The 16,239-nt window shown below is 36.5% G+C and overlaps 1 protein-coding gene across 6 annotated transcripts in view; it reads left to right on the top strand.

The window, feature by feature from the left end:
- Window positions 1-361: 361 nt before the first annotated feature.
- The window catches only part of GRIK1 (glutamate ionotropic receptor kainate type subunit 1), a 383,917-nt gene continuing 368,039 nt past the window's right edge, over window positions 362-16,239 (top strand). For all 6 annotated transcript variants that reach the window (XM_020284806.2, XM_012780941.3, XM_012780946.2 and 3 more), the window contains exon 1: window positions 362-1,011. In XM_020284806.2, the coding sequence (XP_020140395.1) occupies window positions 894-1,011 (118 nt within the window). In that variant the 5' untranslated portion in view covers window positions 362-893. The remainder of the gene's footprint in view (window positions 1,012-16,239) is intronic.

Consider the following 16,239-nt stretch of genomic DNA (forward strand, 5'->3'; position numbering starts at 1 on the left):
CAGCCATAGTTGGACGTCTCTAAGACCCCCTAATAGGAGCACAGGGACATTACCTAGGAGGTCCCTCTGGCCACTCAGAGCAGATAGCAGAGGCTGCCTCTGTTCGGACCAATAGTTTAGATTTGATCTGCCTGGAGGATGCAACACTCAATTGACTTTCCGGCAGCAGAGCGCAAAGTTGAGGGAGAGAGAGAATGAGCGTGCCTCTGGGTGCGTGTGTTTGTGTGCGCGCGCGTGCGTGTGTGTGTGTGTGTGTGTGTGTGTGCGTGCGTGCGTGCGTGTGTGTGTGTGTGTGTATCTCGATCAGTGGGGTTGGGGCGGGCAGTAAATAAAGGGTGGGGCCAGAGAGGGGAGGAGGAAAGCGAGGATTGAGAGAAGCAAGAGCGTGGCTCCGATCCCAGGATCCCAGTTAACCTGCTAGAGCTCATCACAGCCCTGCACCAACTCACCCGGTACCCTCTCTCCTCCGTTCGCCTTCTTTCCCCTTTTCGCCTCCTCTGTCTGCATCCTCCACCTGCCCCTGACTTTTGCATCCGACCAGAGGACGAATGCGGGAGACGTTCCCGCAAATTGGGGCAGCAACTTTCCTCGGCTGGTCTCTGGGCTCCGGGAAGAGGAGCGCGCTGATCCTCCGCGGTCCGCGGCCGATGGAGGAGGAGGAGGAGGAGCGGTGATGGGCTAGCGACAGAAGCGAGGAGCCCCGAGCGAGCTCAGCCTTGCCAGCCAGCTCCGCGTTCCCACGCGGGTTTCCTCGATCTCGCTCTGGGGACAGCGTGCGGAGTGCGGACCCGGAGCATCCAGGGAGGATGAGGTGGGGACCTGGCCCAAGGGGGGTGCAACTTGCGGGCGTGCGGCAGCGGCTGTGTCTCGGCATGAATTAAGAAGCTAGGAAGATGGAGCGCGGCACACTCGTCGCCCAGCCTGGGCTCTGGACCAGGGACACCAGCTGGACACTCCTCTATTTCCTCTGCTACGTCCTCCCCCAGAGCGCCCCGCAAGTACTTAGGATCGGTGAGTGAGCCCAGAGGAGCGCCCCAGGCTGCGGGCTCCGGGGACTTGGTCGCTCCCGCGGGCGGCGCGAACGCTGCGGGTCGCGGGCGAAGCGCGCGCTGGGGAGAGGGCAGGAGCTGGGGGATAGTGGAGGTCAGAGCGCACAGGAGGCTCTACAAAAGAGAGAGAGAGAGAGAGAGAGAGAGAGAGAGAGAGAGAGAGAGAGAGAGAGAGAGAGAGAGAGAGAGAGAGATCATTGCTCCCCTCTTGGCGGGTCTCTGACTTCCCCGGGAGGTACAGATGGCGGGTTTTTCAATTGGTGCTCTGGGAACGCGGGCAAAAGTGCAGGGAATCAGGTTCATAGGGGCTGGCACTCTACTCTGGGTGAGGAGTCGCGCGCTGCTGCAGCCACTTGAGTTGGGCGCGCAGGTAAGCTCTCCAAAACGCATGGGTGGGTGTCTTGCGGTCCAGATCCGCAGCCCCGGTGCCTCGCAACCTGGGCTCTGGGTACTCGCAAGCATGCCGGGATACCGAGTAGAATACCGGGACCACCAGGGACGTGGGGATATCCTAGAGCCTGCTAGCCCAAAGCCTCCAAGTTTTCATCCCTAAGTTGGGTTCTTCCACGGAGAGTCTGCAAAGTCTGGAGGTTTCCACTCCAGTAGGGCAGAGTCCGGACCTGACTTCTGGCTGAAAGTTCAAGGAGTGAGGAGGAGGATCAGTTAGCAACACCAACAGGCACTTAAGTTTCCCACTTGCTCCCAAATTTGGACCGCCTGCCTGCCACCCAGTATGATCCTATCTATCCCCAGGCCAGGGGACTCCCTGGGAGACTCTGAGCCTGAGCCCTGATCTCAGCTGAGATAGAAAGAGACTCAAGGCTAAATGTGGGGATCCTAGGTGCGGCAGCCTGAAGAGTGCAAAAGGCAAGGAAGGGCCATGAACTCCTGGACCTAAATGCCCAGCACACACCACCAAGATTTGATCTGTGGAGCATAGAGGAATTTCTGAGCTTTGGAGGTTGACAAAGCTCTTCACCTCATTTCCTTTCAAACTTAACCCAGCTTCTGTTCTCTTAGTCTCACTTGCCCCCATCTTCCCCAACCTCTGAAAGCCACAGCCACAAGTGAAGTCCCTACACTACATGGGGTTCCCAGCTTCTCCCATCTCCCATCTCCCACTTAAAAGCAGCAAGAGTGAAGCCCTGAGCTCTGAGGACTTTTAACTCACACCCTTTCCAGGAACTGACAGACCATGTGAGGGACCACTGCAAGGCACTCCCATAGTGATGCTCTTGAGCAGCTGAAATTTCTCAATTACTATGCTAGGTCTCACCTGCAATTAGCCAGCCCATTTACAAATTTAAGAAACTAGTGTTTTGTTTCGTTTTGTTTTTGTCACTGAACATACTCATTTTCTTTAAAAAAAAATAGAAATTTACTACTTTCGTTTGCATTTTCTCTAGGCATGTGGGATCTAGGTTTCAGGGAAGGAAAAGATCACCAATACTAACTTTTACTGTAGACTTATGTTTTGCTAGACTATAGATAATGTACATGTTATTAGGTAGTTTAGACTCTACTAAAACATTTCCAAGTATTTCTTCTTAAAAAAGTCAATACTACTCATAACTAAAATATCCTTCATCTGAGATGTGCTCCAGGCTTAATATCCTGCTTTTGGGATGCAATCAACTCTACTCACCCTGGTAAAAAATACTGTGAACAATACAAAATAAGAAATGAGTGTGTGTTAAAATTTCCAGTGCTTCGTAACTTCATTGGTGTTCTGCTTGCATAGTATATTCTTTGAAAGAGACAAATCTAAGGATACTAGAAATGGCTATCCCAGCCAACATATCCTCCTGCCTGTACAACCAACTTAGGGTAGCATTTTCCTTTCCTACAGTCCCCAAATCTAAAGGAAACCAAGGTAGAGGGATGGAAAAGGATGCTTTGAGATACATTTGTTTACAGATCTGAGTATTTATCCAAGCACCAAGCAATCACAAAATCATCCCTTTAAAAGTAGTTTTCAAAGTGAAAACAACCTACATGATTAACTGACCTTAAAATATAAGCCACGAGATAATGAGATTTCCTTTTTCTAAATTGGAGCCAAAATGCATAAAATAAAATTGCATGGCCTTGTGCTGTTTATGTGCAGTACAAATGTCTTATTCTTTCTGGCCTTGAATGACCTGTGGTTGGCACGGGCACTGGTGCCCTGTATGCACCTACGGACCCACGCATACTTTTAAATGGACAATTCAGCACCATGGAAACCAGCTTTAGCTCAGAGGAAACCTGCCTTTCTACAGGGAGTTTCTTGTGTCAGTCCAACATTGCATACAAAACATCAAAGGGGTTGGGGACTAAGCAAAAGTGTATGTGTGTGTGTGTGTGTGTGTGTGTGTGTGTGTGTGTGAGAGAGAGAGAGAGAGAGAGAGAGAGAGAGAGAGAGAGAAGAAATGAGAAAATCATCTCTTATCTCTTCTTTGCCTTTCCAACAAACCACCAACCATCCAACCAATCAAGCAACCAAAAAAAGAGGTGCTTGATTGTTAGCTTTTTCAGGTTTTTCAGTGACTTAGAATATCCTGAAGTAAAGTACAGCATAAACACCAGGCATTTAGTACTCTGTCTTTATAGAGAGAAGGCACTCAAATGCTTGAATGAATTCATTACTGGTCTACTTTTCTTACCAGACTGTCTGCTTAAACCTCAGCTATTGAGAAAAGGTATAAAATTTAAAATAAAATTCATGCATATCAAATATGTGAGAGGTCACTGATTATGCATATACACAGGGTTTGAGCACATACTGTGAATGTCTGTTGGAAAGTTTGCAACCTTATGGAATGGTTAAGAGACATAAAAGAGATCTGTAGGATACAGTGCCCGAAACATTACTACTGCATTTGAGAAGTTTCCTAGCAGCTTGCACAGAAGAGAAAGACAACTGGGAATTCTGTGGGGTTGCCTGGGTCATTTCTGCGTCTCTGTATATACCAGTGTATGTCAACGAGAAGTGAATTATCACACACAATTAGTGTGAGCTTCACAATCACAACTACCCTCCTTAATCAAATGGGTAGCCAATTTATAACTAATAGTTTAGAGTGGGACTTAGGTAATTTAGTAGATGGTGGGCTACCACCGTTAATGGGAAAACAAAACCAATTCCATGTGAATATGCAATTTCTGGGGTAAATAGGTCACATTTATAATAACAGAAAGATATATTCATGTAGTCTATTTGTGTGCATCATTTCAACATGTGCAATCATAGAAGTCATGGTAAAACCATAGGATTAAGATGTGAGTAAGTGGGTAGCCAGGCTTTCTGACACATGTTTTGGTGTCAGAAAGCATAGGTTAGAGTCCCACTTCCGTGATTTACTCGATATATGTATCTCTTAGTGGGAGTTATATGGTCTTACCAGGTCATTGCTTTTGCTTCTCAGAAATTGAATTAAAATAACTGCAAACCTCCCGGTGTCATTGCTAAGAGTAGAATATGAAAGGACTTTGAACAATATTTGGATACATTAGTTGCATTATTATTGCTATTGTTATTTTTTTAGTATTATTAATATTTTCTACCTGAACAAGAACTTAAGACTTGATGGGGTATATCTTTATAAGACATTTAATATTTTTGAGCCTGAATCTCTTCATCTGTGAACTAGTAGTAATGATATTTACCTTTCCTATTTTATAAGGGAGAATCAAATACACTGATTTTTTTAATGTGCCAACAAACCAATAAATAAATATATTACTATTATGCAATTAAGTGTACCATATTGTGAAAATGTATATGAATGGTTTTGAAAGTTATAGTAACAACATAATTATTCCAATGCTTTTATTTCCTTAGGAGAGGTCCCAAATTACTTTATGTCAGTACATTGGCTGTAGCATCATTTTTGAATATTTTAACCCAAAGATCACCAAAGTTACAATAAGGACTATATTTGTTTATCTTTTTGCTCAAGTGTAAAAAACTCATGATTTTTATTTTTTAAGCACTTAATTCTTTTATCATTTTAATGTTCATTCTTCATTCAGCAGATATTGAGTTTTTACTCTCCTACCAAGAGCCAGACACAATTTTAGGTGCACCACATATAAGAGTGAACAAAGAGGTCAAACACATCTACCTCCTTGAAGCTTACATTTTGGTGATTTTATAATCTATGTTACCACTAAACTTTTTCATTAGACCTCCAACATAGATGCTTTTAAACATTTTTAAGTATTATTCTTTGAGAGTTTTTAATTAATGTTCTGCCGTGGGTTTAGTATATCAATTGCATAGTCAACTTGGAATACGTTCAGGCTTCCAAATGCATAGCGTACGGGCAGAGTGGGTTCATGCTACCAAACCTGGGAGAGAAACTCAGAGGAGAGTTGCCTTTGTTTATAGGAAGATCTGTTTGGCCCACAGTAGAGTCACCCTAAGAGAAATACTTGTGCTTTGAAAAGCATGTTGTTCCTAATGTGAACTTGAAAACTTCAACTGGCCCTTGAAAAATAAGAGAGAGGTCATCTGATAGTATGATAAAAAGGGAATGCCTGGTTAATGTTAACAAATTTGTGCAAATGAACAGATCTTTTGCCTTATGATTTTACCTGCATCATTCACCTCCTTATTTAAGATTGACATTACAGGACTAACGTTAATACTACATGGACCTCAACTGTAGTTACTTTTTCTGTAAGGTTTGTGATACCCGGTTTTCATTCAGAAACTAGCTATTCTGACCTCAGGTTTTGAGCTCCTGCCATTAAATTATGTCCTATTGTGTATGGACTTGTGTATGCACTTGTATAACTATGTATACTAAACTGAAGTTAAATATAAGAGAAATAAACTGTCGCTCTTAGTTATTCTGGGTAACTAAAGAACTTAAAGTGAGTGTGATTTATATTTGAGATGATTAGCAAAAAGAAAAGTTATTGTCAGTGGACTCTCCAGAATTTCTCTTATAGAAGGGTTCAAGGAATGCTATCAAATTGGAGTGAAAACTTTGCCACCTATGCCTAGCAAACACATTGTTTTTAGTTAGTGTGTACAGTTAACTGGGATGGTTTAAAGGAAGGATTGATGGAGTTAATGAAGGTGGTAAGTTCCCATAGCCTTTTAATACTCTTTTGTTGTTTCACCGATAATTATCCATGTAACATAGAAAATATCATCTATATCCTAAAATTTTTCTAAAGCTATGTAGATAGGAGAAAGAGTGATGGAGGACTCTAGGTAGAAAGGGATTCATATTTCTAACTGCTTATTTTAAATTGACTGAGCCTGAGAAGGTTATTTGTTTTTTTAATCCTCAGTTTTGTTATCTATAGAAGAGAAATTGATAATAACAAATTCATAGTTTGTTACAAAGATGAAATGTGATATTATGTATGAAATGCATGGCATATTGTAGACTTTGATGAAGATACCTCTGTTAATGAACAGGGTAGAACTTTTGTGTTCTGAAGTCATCAATTTGTCTGTCTGATCAAGTGAAATTGGGAAAATGTTCTTGCTTGGAGATTCATGAAGCACACTTGTATAGCAAAGGCTCTTTCAAATTTTGCAGCAAAAACCTCCCAAACAAACAAACAAACAAAAAAAAACCTATTTATTTTGTTTAATGCATATCTCCCACATTTTATTTATCAGAAGACCCTTATTTTGAATCACAACTATTAATGTCTCATTGCACTCATGTGCCACAGAATATACTTGAGGAAACATCGCCAACAAATCCATTGAAATTTCAATACATGCATCCAAACCCACATGGCCACACATCCTGTGGCTGCTTCAGTTTAACCCAGAGCCTATCACTTTTTCTCAGAACTTTTAAATAAATTTCAAAAGTACATTTAAATGTTTCATACTATTTCTCATCTTTCATTTAGAAAGTATTCTTAAAATCCCATTATATATTCTAATGGTGTATCATTTTATTAGCTTAAAATATGATCTGGGGGCATTTTCCTAGTTTCTCTCTTCTTTTTTTTTTAAATAGATTTGCTTTTTGATATTTCTTTAAAATGAAAATTTATATTAGACATAATATATTTTTCAGTAATATAGTTTTTGGTAAATTAAAAGTCTATATTTAAAGTTGAATCTATTCATTTATTTTTAAATGCTTATCTGATTATTTCAGTGATGAATTTTCATGGAGAAATGAAAACATTCAAATTAAAAAAAGGGATGCATTCCAACTAAATCAACTTAATTAATTTCTTGTCTTGATTTACTACTGAGATCAAATTATTATACCGAATTGGAAAACTGTTGCAATCCTATTACATCAACACTATCATATTTATAATAATAAATGAATTGGAAAATGGTTAATCTCAGAAATGAAAATTTTTAAAAAGTAAAAAGGTAAAATATTTGATTTTGTAATCTTAGTTATTTGTGAACTACTGAAACAATAAACATCTTTAGAAAAACTTTCCTAGGTCATTTGGACAATATTTGATTTTATGTTCTTATTAAAAATTTAGAGATTTTTAAAATACATAATTTTGTATAATGCTATATTAATATATTTATGAACTCCTAGGTGAGATTAGTTACAAATTAAAATTAAGAAGCAATGGTATTACCTAAAAGATAAATACACTCCTATTGACAACAAATTAATCTCATAGAATCACCATCCAACAGCTTGAAAACACTTTCCTTTAACTCTTTAAATTATTTGATATATAATTGGTGCATTAGTTGACTAGATTAGTTGAATTTGAAAGATTAGCCCATGCTACATCTTTTGATGAATTATTAGTTTACTGTTATCCTGATCGGGTAAACCAAAAATACAAAACCAAAAATACAAAAATACAACATAAAACAACATACACCAGACTATCAATAGTCTTTAAAATTTCTACTTAGTAATGTTTCAGGAGTAGTTAAACAATGCAGATTTTTATAACATAATTATGTATGTTTGTTTTTATTTAATAGAAAACCAAAGATTAATTATTATTGCCATTAGTTATCAATTTGGAGACTAGTAATTCATTACACCTTACTATATCCCTTTAAAATTGCAAAGAAAATATTAAAACATTATTTGTTTTATTATTTATTTATTTTATTTATTTATTGTTTTATTATTTATTACATTATTTGTTACACTGAACAAGTCCAAGAGTACAGACAATGTTAAGGCAAAGCATCTATTTTGCTTGATGATTGATTAAAACTCAGGCCATACACAGACTAGTATACCCACATCTCTAGCCTTGTCGCTGAAAGGTCCTAGAAACAATGACATCCCTGTAGCAAGGAATGCTTCTGCTACCCAGGGCTCCTTGGAGAAATAGATGAGCCTAGGACTCCGGAGAGAGATATACAAGTTGCTTCTGGAGTATCTTGTAGTAGTAGGAAGTGCTCCCTTGAGTCCATACTGATATAGATAAATGACTAAGTAAATAAATAAGGATAGCAGGTAAATCTCTCAAGCAGAAGAGCCAGGTGATCAAAGTCACCATTACCAACAGTAAGTTGTGTTGATAGTATTCACACTTGATAATATGGAGTACAAATGGGACTTTACCTATCTGGTCTTCCTCCCCAAGGCCCACAACCCCATTCTAATCATGAAAAATAAATCAGACAAATTCCAATAAAATAGGGCATTTTACAAAATAGCTGAGCAATACTCATCAAAACAGTCAAAGTCATAAAAAGCAAGCAAACTCTGACAACTGTTGCAGCCAAGAGGAGCCTACGCATTGCATTTTGATAGCACGTGACATTTCGGCACGATGATGAAATGTGATGTGTTATCCTGAGTAGGATCCTGGAAATAAAAAATGACCTTAGAAAAACATCTAAGGACTTTGAATAAAGATTAACTTTACTTAATAATAATTTATTAATATTGGTCCATTAATTTTAACAAATGTACCATACTAATGTTATGGTACATACATTAGAAACTAAATGTGCAGTATATGGAAACTATACTATCTTCTCAATTTTTCTATAATTCTAAATCTGTTCTAAATTTATTAAAAGAAAAGATTCATGCCATATCAAGGTTTCTTCTGTTATTGTTCCTATCTATTCTGGAGTACACAAAGATCTGTAACTAATTATATCAATGGAAATAAAATGAAAATCTATTGTCTATTCCATACATTATGCTAAGATTTTCTAAAAGTATCATTAAAATAAAGATAACAACCTTTAATGTTGAAAAAAATCATTAAAGAAATAAACTTTATGTAAAAATTGCTATCGACAAAATATGTTGGTTATATATCTTCTTTAGAATTCTGCAATGAGTTTATAGAAAATCAGAATTAGCTGTTTCTATCCATTAGCATCTTGGTTTTCAACTATTATATGCTTTTTTGTACTTAATTAAATATAATTTACCTTTGACTATTGATTCAAGCATTGCAATATACTGTTAGAAGCATAAAGTACTGATGTCTTTAAATGAATACTAATAGCAAACTATTTTCACAGATTCCTTTCCTTAGCAAAATTGTCTAAGTATGACTTTAAAAATCAATACTTAATTTCCAGGACCAATAAAGCACTTCATAATTCAAATTGGGGAAAGGATGGTAAAAATCACGTTGTTTTTTCTTTTTTTATGAAGACTCATTTACAAATTTTAAGGATTTTTCTTTTTTTTCTAAATTTTAAACTTCTAAAATGTTGGATCACATACTTTGGCAATCCATAAATAGAAGTTGCATTCTGATGACCTGGCTGCTATGTTTGTTATATTGAATAACATGTTACTGTACTTCATCTCCTAAAAATGGATTAGTCAGATAGAGCCATTCTTCAAGTCTAAAAGCAATATTTGCCTTTTGAATTCTGGGCAGTTTTTGTTCCTTTTGTTCTCAGGGTATGTTTGAACCCTCAGGCTGTTTCCATACATGTCCACCGAATTGGCAGAAACTTTTAGAGAAGATTCTGAATCATCTAAATGTTCAACAGGAGGAAATAGTTATGAACAGTTGATGCTGATGCAAATGACAGAATTTCATTCTGTTTTATGACTGAATGAAATTCTACTGTGTGTATGTACACACACACACACACACACACACACACATATATATATATATATATATATATACACACACACTATATTTTCTTTATCCATTCATCCATTGATGGACACTTAGGCTAATTCCATATCTTGGCTATTGGGAAAAATGTTATAATGAACATGAGTGCAGATCTCTCTTTGACCTACTGACTTCAATTCCATTTGATGTATACACAGACATAGGATTTCTATCTCATATGACAGTTCCATTTTTAGGTTTTTGAGGACCCTCCCCCAATACTGTTTTTTATAATGGTTGCATGAATTTGCATTCCCACCAATAGTATATAGGAATTCCCTTTTCTCCGAATCCTTGCCAATATTTGTTATTTCTTTGTCTTTTTGCTAATAGCCATTCTAACTTTGGTGAGTTGACATGAGAAATGAAGCATCCACTAAATATGATCCCTATGATTAAATAAATGGAAAATGTATATACAATAATAGGGACTATAGTATATGGTTTTATGTACTTTGGATTGAGAATTTATACAATTTATTCTTGCTTATAGATGAGAATTTTTAGTTAGTGAATGTGGAAAGGGGAGATCCATTTGTTTTGTTAAGGTGTTGGAATTTTCTGTGAAATTCCTATTAAGGATCTTTTTCCGATTTAAAAATGGTTAGTTAAGGTTGCCATTCTGTCGATTCTAGATCACTGAGGCAATCATTAGCCTGCAGATTGTCATAGTGAAAAACACACTGGAATGAAAGTACTCCCAGCTCTGGTGGTTCTTAGCTTGGCCATTTTGCATTGCCTTTTAGTAAATCTATCCCCTTGTCTGTAGCTAGTGATGAACAAGGGTGTTTCAGCTAATCTCCAGATCTGCAATTCTTTCTACAGTGTCTGCTTTATTTTATTTTCATTGTGATGAACTGAGATGCTGCATGAAGATGTGCAACTGTGTTATATTTGACATTTATAGCCACAGTATCAAGTATGTGGAACTTTGTTCATTTCCCTGTAATTAATCTTAACTTGGCACACAAGCCCCTATTCCCACTGGGGCCACATCAAGGTCCTCGCTTTCAATTTAAAATGCAAATTTTATGAATCTCTGTGCTCCCATCTCCCTGCAAAGATAAAAAGACTTTAAGGGAGAAGTATTGGCTGTCATTCCTCCAGGACATCCACTGGGATGTAGTTTGTCCAATCTGATTCTGGGTCTTGGACTCTAATACTGTTGCATCCACTGCTCACATCCCTGTCAGGGGAGCCCCATGGAGCTCACTTGCTGCGGCTGGCACCTCGAGGCTCAGCACATCCTCCATCTGGTGTCTCACTTGGGCTGTTTACCCAACACCTCCTCACGCTGGGATCCATGCCCCACACAGCAGCACCCAGCCCCAAATGACTTTCAAGCCCCACTTGTTCTCTCAGGCCCTTTCTGTCCACGTATGCTCTGCCTTCATCTCTGCTCCCCTGGACGCACCTTGAGTGGCAAATTAGACACCCTGGTTCTCCATTCCCAGAGACCCAACCGACGTGTGCACAGGCTCTTCCCAAGTCTGCGGCATTCTGATGTGCTACCTGCACTACATGTTTCCCCTGCCTGTAAGGGGGCAAATGTGGAGCTGAATTCTTATATTATCACACATTTTTCTCAACTCTGAGGTTCAGGCTGTAAACACTTGGGTGATATTTAAAACAAAGCTTTTAAAATCAAAGCAACAATGAAAGAAGCAACAATAAAAATAAACTTTTAAAGTTTCATTTTTCTGGTTTTTATAACACAGAGCCTAGGCTTTTAGGAATAGCATCTCTGTCACTTTCTCTCCCTCTCTCTCTCTCTCTCTATATATATATATACTATATATATATATATATATATATAAAAAGTAATAATATATAATAAATAACATACATATGTGTATTTAGTAGACACTATTTTGATTAGTAAATATATTGTAAGCATTGTATATACATATTAGGTATATTGATTACATATATTATTATATAATATATATTATATAATAACATATAATATATAATACCAAATACCAAATATATACCAAATACATAATATATGATATAACACACATATATTCACATATAAATACATGTTTATACATATATAGATGTGTATTTTTTACATAGTATTTCTTTACTATATATGTATTATATACAAGTATTTTTCTATATTTTTATACATATTATATAATACTGCATATAATATAAAACATACATATATTCTTATACAAATCATACACATATATTAAGATTCCAATTTGCATTTCTCTCTCTGCTTTACCTATTCTACCTGGGGTAATCATACATAAGGCCATTATTGCATTTGAATAACTAGGCAAAGTTAATGGAATAAACACCTTTCTGGTGACTGCTGATGATGAAGACAGAGAGAAAGGTAGAATGGGGAGACATAGGGACTACCCAGGCCATGCTGACTTCTCATGTCTCCAAAATGTTCTCAGGCTACAGCTGCTTTGAAATATATGTTCTGTGGCCCATTAGAATACCCCTGTAGGTCAGACTGAAGAGCAGGGAACACATGCCGTCACCCAGAGCCCAATTAACAGAGAAGGATTGTTGATATTTTGCTATATCTGTGGGGAATTTGTCAGAAAATAGAGCGTATTTTATCACTGATAAAATACGTTACAAAAAATAATAATTTACTGGAAAATACAACAAAGTTGTTATAAATAATTGTCCATTATTAGTTTAACATAAGCAGTATACTCTTCTCGGAGTCATAATTATGACTAAATGGTAAAGAAAGAGAAATCAAACCCGGAAATCCCATTCAACAAGTTATAGAAGGCATAAAAAAATTTTTAAAATAGCATATATACAAAAGTGTAAGTATGTAAAAATAAATTAAAAATAATAGTGCTTAAGGCCAGGCAGAACCTTCACAGATCTTAAAATCCAACTGTCTCATTTGTAAGTGAGAAAACTAAGGCCCCCAAAACTAAACTGCTGGAAATATTCAGTAACCAAGCCACAATTCTTAACTTTTTTCTCAATGCTATTTTCTTGCAACTTCATTTTTCTCATACGATTGACTCGAGAAGGATTAAAAATCTATGTTTGAATGAATGAGAAATAGGAATCAACCAATAAAAATATGTAAACATTTCAAAGTACAAAGAGCACAGGACCAACCTGTGTGGTTTCTTTAAATCAGAATGCTTTCTGTGCAGACGTTAAGTTCTGAGGGAGAGGCAAAGATATAAAACGTAACCAAAATGTTTGTACCTTCATAATACCCTGAAGTAAAAATAAATAAATAAAATTTTTTTTAAAAAGTTTTGAGGTGTGTCTTAAAGGAGAGCATGCACAAGGGAGATGGTGGTGAGGTGTGAGGGATCATTATTGTAAAGATTCAAATCCAGGGAAATTCTAACACCCAGCGAAAGTATCAGCCAAGAAATCTTAACAGAAATATGTTAAACTATACACATCTTGGGATTTTGTTTGAACTTTGTATCATCTAGGTATTTCTGGTCAATTTACAGTTACTTAAGTGAGCAGAAATGTCTTCATAGCTGAATGAACTCTTAGAAAAAAATTAAGATGAGCAATTACAAATGAGTAGGATATAGCACAGCAACTTAGAATAATTAGAGTGTATTGTCATTATATTTAGTATTACCCTAATTTAATTGGAAAGATTTAAATATGTGTTATCCTTTAGTTAGGGCTAAATACATGTACATACAAATGAAGAAGCCTAAAGGGTAGTATCTATCACTCACTTTGGGAGAATGTCATAAAAACCCAGAAAGGCAGCCCCCTGTGTAGAATTTTGATATTCATAGTCCCAATTTTATATCAGATGTAAGGAAAGTGAGATAGAATATATGATTAACATGCCACTTATAAAAAACTAAATCTGTGAACAATTCCTAGAGAGCATGCTAAAATAAATTTGCTATACTATTCCTAAAGTCTTATACCGCCTTTTGTTTCATGTGAAATAATCTTTCAAATTGGCTTCTGAGTTTTGCTAAGTAACATTTGACCTTTTCTTCTCTGTTCAGAGGATGAAGTTTTAATTTATGTATTCACACACTCTCTGTCATTTACTTATTCATTTATTCATTCTTATATTTATAGCTTGTCTTATTCCAAAAATATTTTAAAGGCTTACAGAAATACATAAATGATAACCTGATAAAATGCCACCATGAAAATGGTGGCAAAGGTGAGACAAGATTATGGCAGAGCTTCTTCCCTGAAGAGAAGCAAAAGAGGACAAAAAATTGTATCTGCACTTCCTAGCCGCTAAAGAAGGAAAATAGGACAAATCCCAGACTTCAGAGGATCTGCTTGCTAAGACAAATTACAGATATTTCAGGTTAAAAAGCATAAGAAAACTATATCCTATGATCTTGATAAGGGGGAATAATGTGATGTTATAGATAACATCCCTATGATAAAATCAGTAGTGTGTTTCATGAATTTTTTTCTTATAAAGTGCTCAGCAAAACTCTATGGTGAGACACAACACAGTAACAACACTTCTACAAAACATTGTCGTATGGAACTCTCAAGTTTTGTTTGACTTAAGAATAAAATTTGTAATATCTAGGGGAATGGATGGCAGGCATATTGCTTCATCATCATTCATAATTGTTGATCCTTGAGTTTGAGCTTTTGTGGAAGGACAGCATCAGAAAGAGGGATGGGGGTTTTGTGATGGAGGGTGCATTTCTGCTTAGGGGAAGATCCGTAAACATCAGAATGTAGGGATGAGGTTCTCCTGTGAAGTTAAGAAACCTAAATGAGAAGCTTGAATAGAAGACCACCTCACATATGAGTGGATAAGATACCTGGAAGCAGGTATCTTCTAAAAGCAAGATTTTACTCAGAAAATCCTGTGGATTCCTCACATTAAATGCTCAAGTAGGTGACAGTCATTTGTCTACTCTGGAGAACAAGGCTGCAAATATTGACCAGAGCCATTAAAAGGAAAAAAAATGGAGAGGGAATAAATAAAAGTTCTTTAAGACATCAAAGTTAAATAGCATGTCTTCCAAGTAAATTCTAAGAGAGGTAAATTGAGAACTGTACACTGACCTCCTATAGGATCATCTATAAATCAATACATGTTCAGTATAGTCTACCCACCATGGTGATTGGGTTTTACAGCAGTTGATCTTAGACTTTCTTTCTTACGGTAAATACAAAATACAACTTGTCATGCATGTCATGATGGCAATGCTTCATGACTATATATATATATGTGTATATATATATATAAAATATATTTTTTATATATTTTGTACATATATCATATATCTACAGTTCAGATAATAATTTCCTATTTTTATACTTTTTTCTTAGATTTCGTATTTTTTTACTTAACTGTGTTTTTTGTTGTTTTTTGTTTTTTTATTAGAATATACTTTGCATGTCTTGGTCAGCAAGAAAGCTTAAACCTTTCCTATTCTCTCTGAACCTTTCAGATACTCCTCTGTAATCCCAATTATCTCCTCTAAGAAAAGCCTATTTTATCGAACAGGACTATTAATCATACAAGGCTGAAGGGAAATAACTAAATTTTGTTTGTCAGTCCCTGTCCTGAACATCAAATTTGCCCAATGGGTTTATGATTTTAAAACAAGTGAACAAAATCTGAAACATTGGCGTGTTTTGGTTCAAGGTTTTGATCTTTCTCTGTGGATCCTGAAAAAAACAGCTTTAAGTTTTATAAAATTTCTTGCTTTTTCTCTGAAAGAAAGGAAACAGTCATTAAAACTTCATGATATATTTCATTTTCAAAAACACATCTCTCTACTTTGAGCTAAAAAATAATTAGATAAAGCTAAAGATTCCTGTCATATCTGTAAAATACTAAGGTGAGCTACAAATTGTGTTAATGATAGATTCCTTCTATTTCATATGATTATCATTGCAATTTTTTACAATCTTTATCTAGTTTCCTCTCTCAAACATTATTATGAATATAATACATAAGAAATTATGCAGAAGCAGAACTTCTCCATTATAACTCCCTGAGAAAAGCTTGAAACTGACATTTCCACTGAAAAGTAATGTGCAGAATAGGAAAAAAAAAAAAAAAAACTTCAGGTTTTTTGAAAGAAGGAATATGTCACGTTGTAAATCAATTTGTGACCATCAAAGTGAGGATTACATTTCATAAATCTATCAATAGCAT

This window comes from Microcebus murinus, chromosome 1 (assembly GCF_040939455.1).
Source record: "Microcebus murinus isolate Inina chromosome 1, M.murinus_Inina_mat1.0, whole genome shotgun sequence".
Lineage (NCBI taxonomy): Eukaryota > Metazoa > Chordata > Mammalia > Primates > Cheirogaleidae > Microcebus > Microcebus murinus.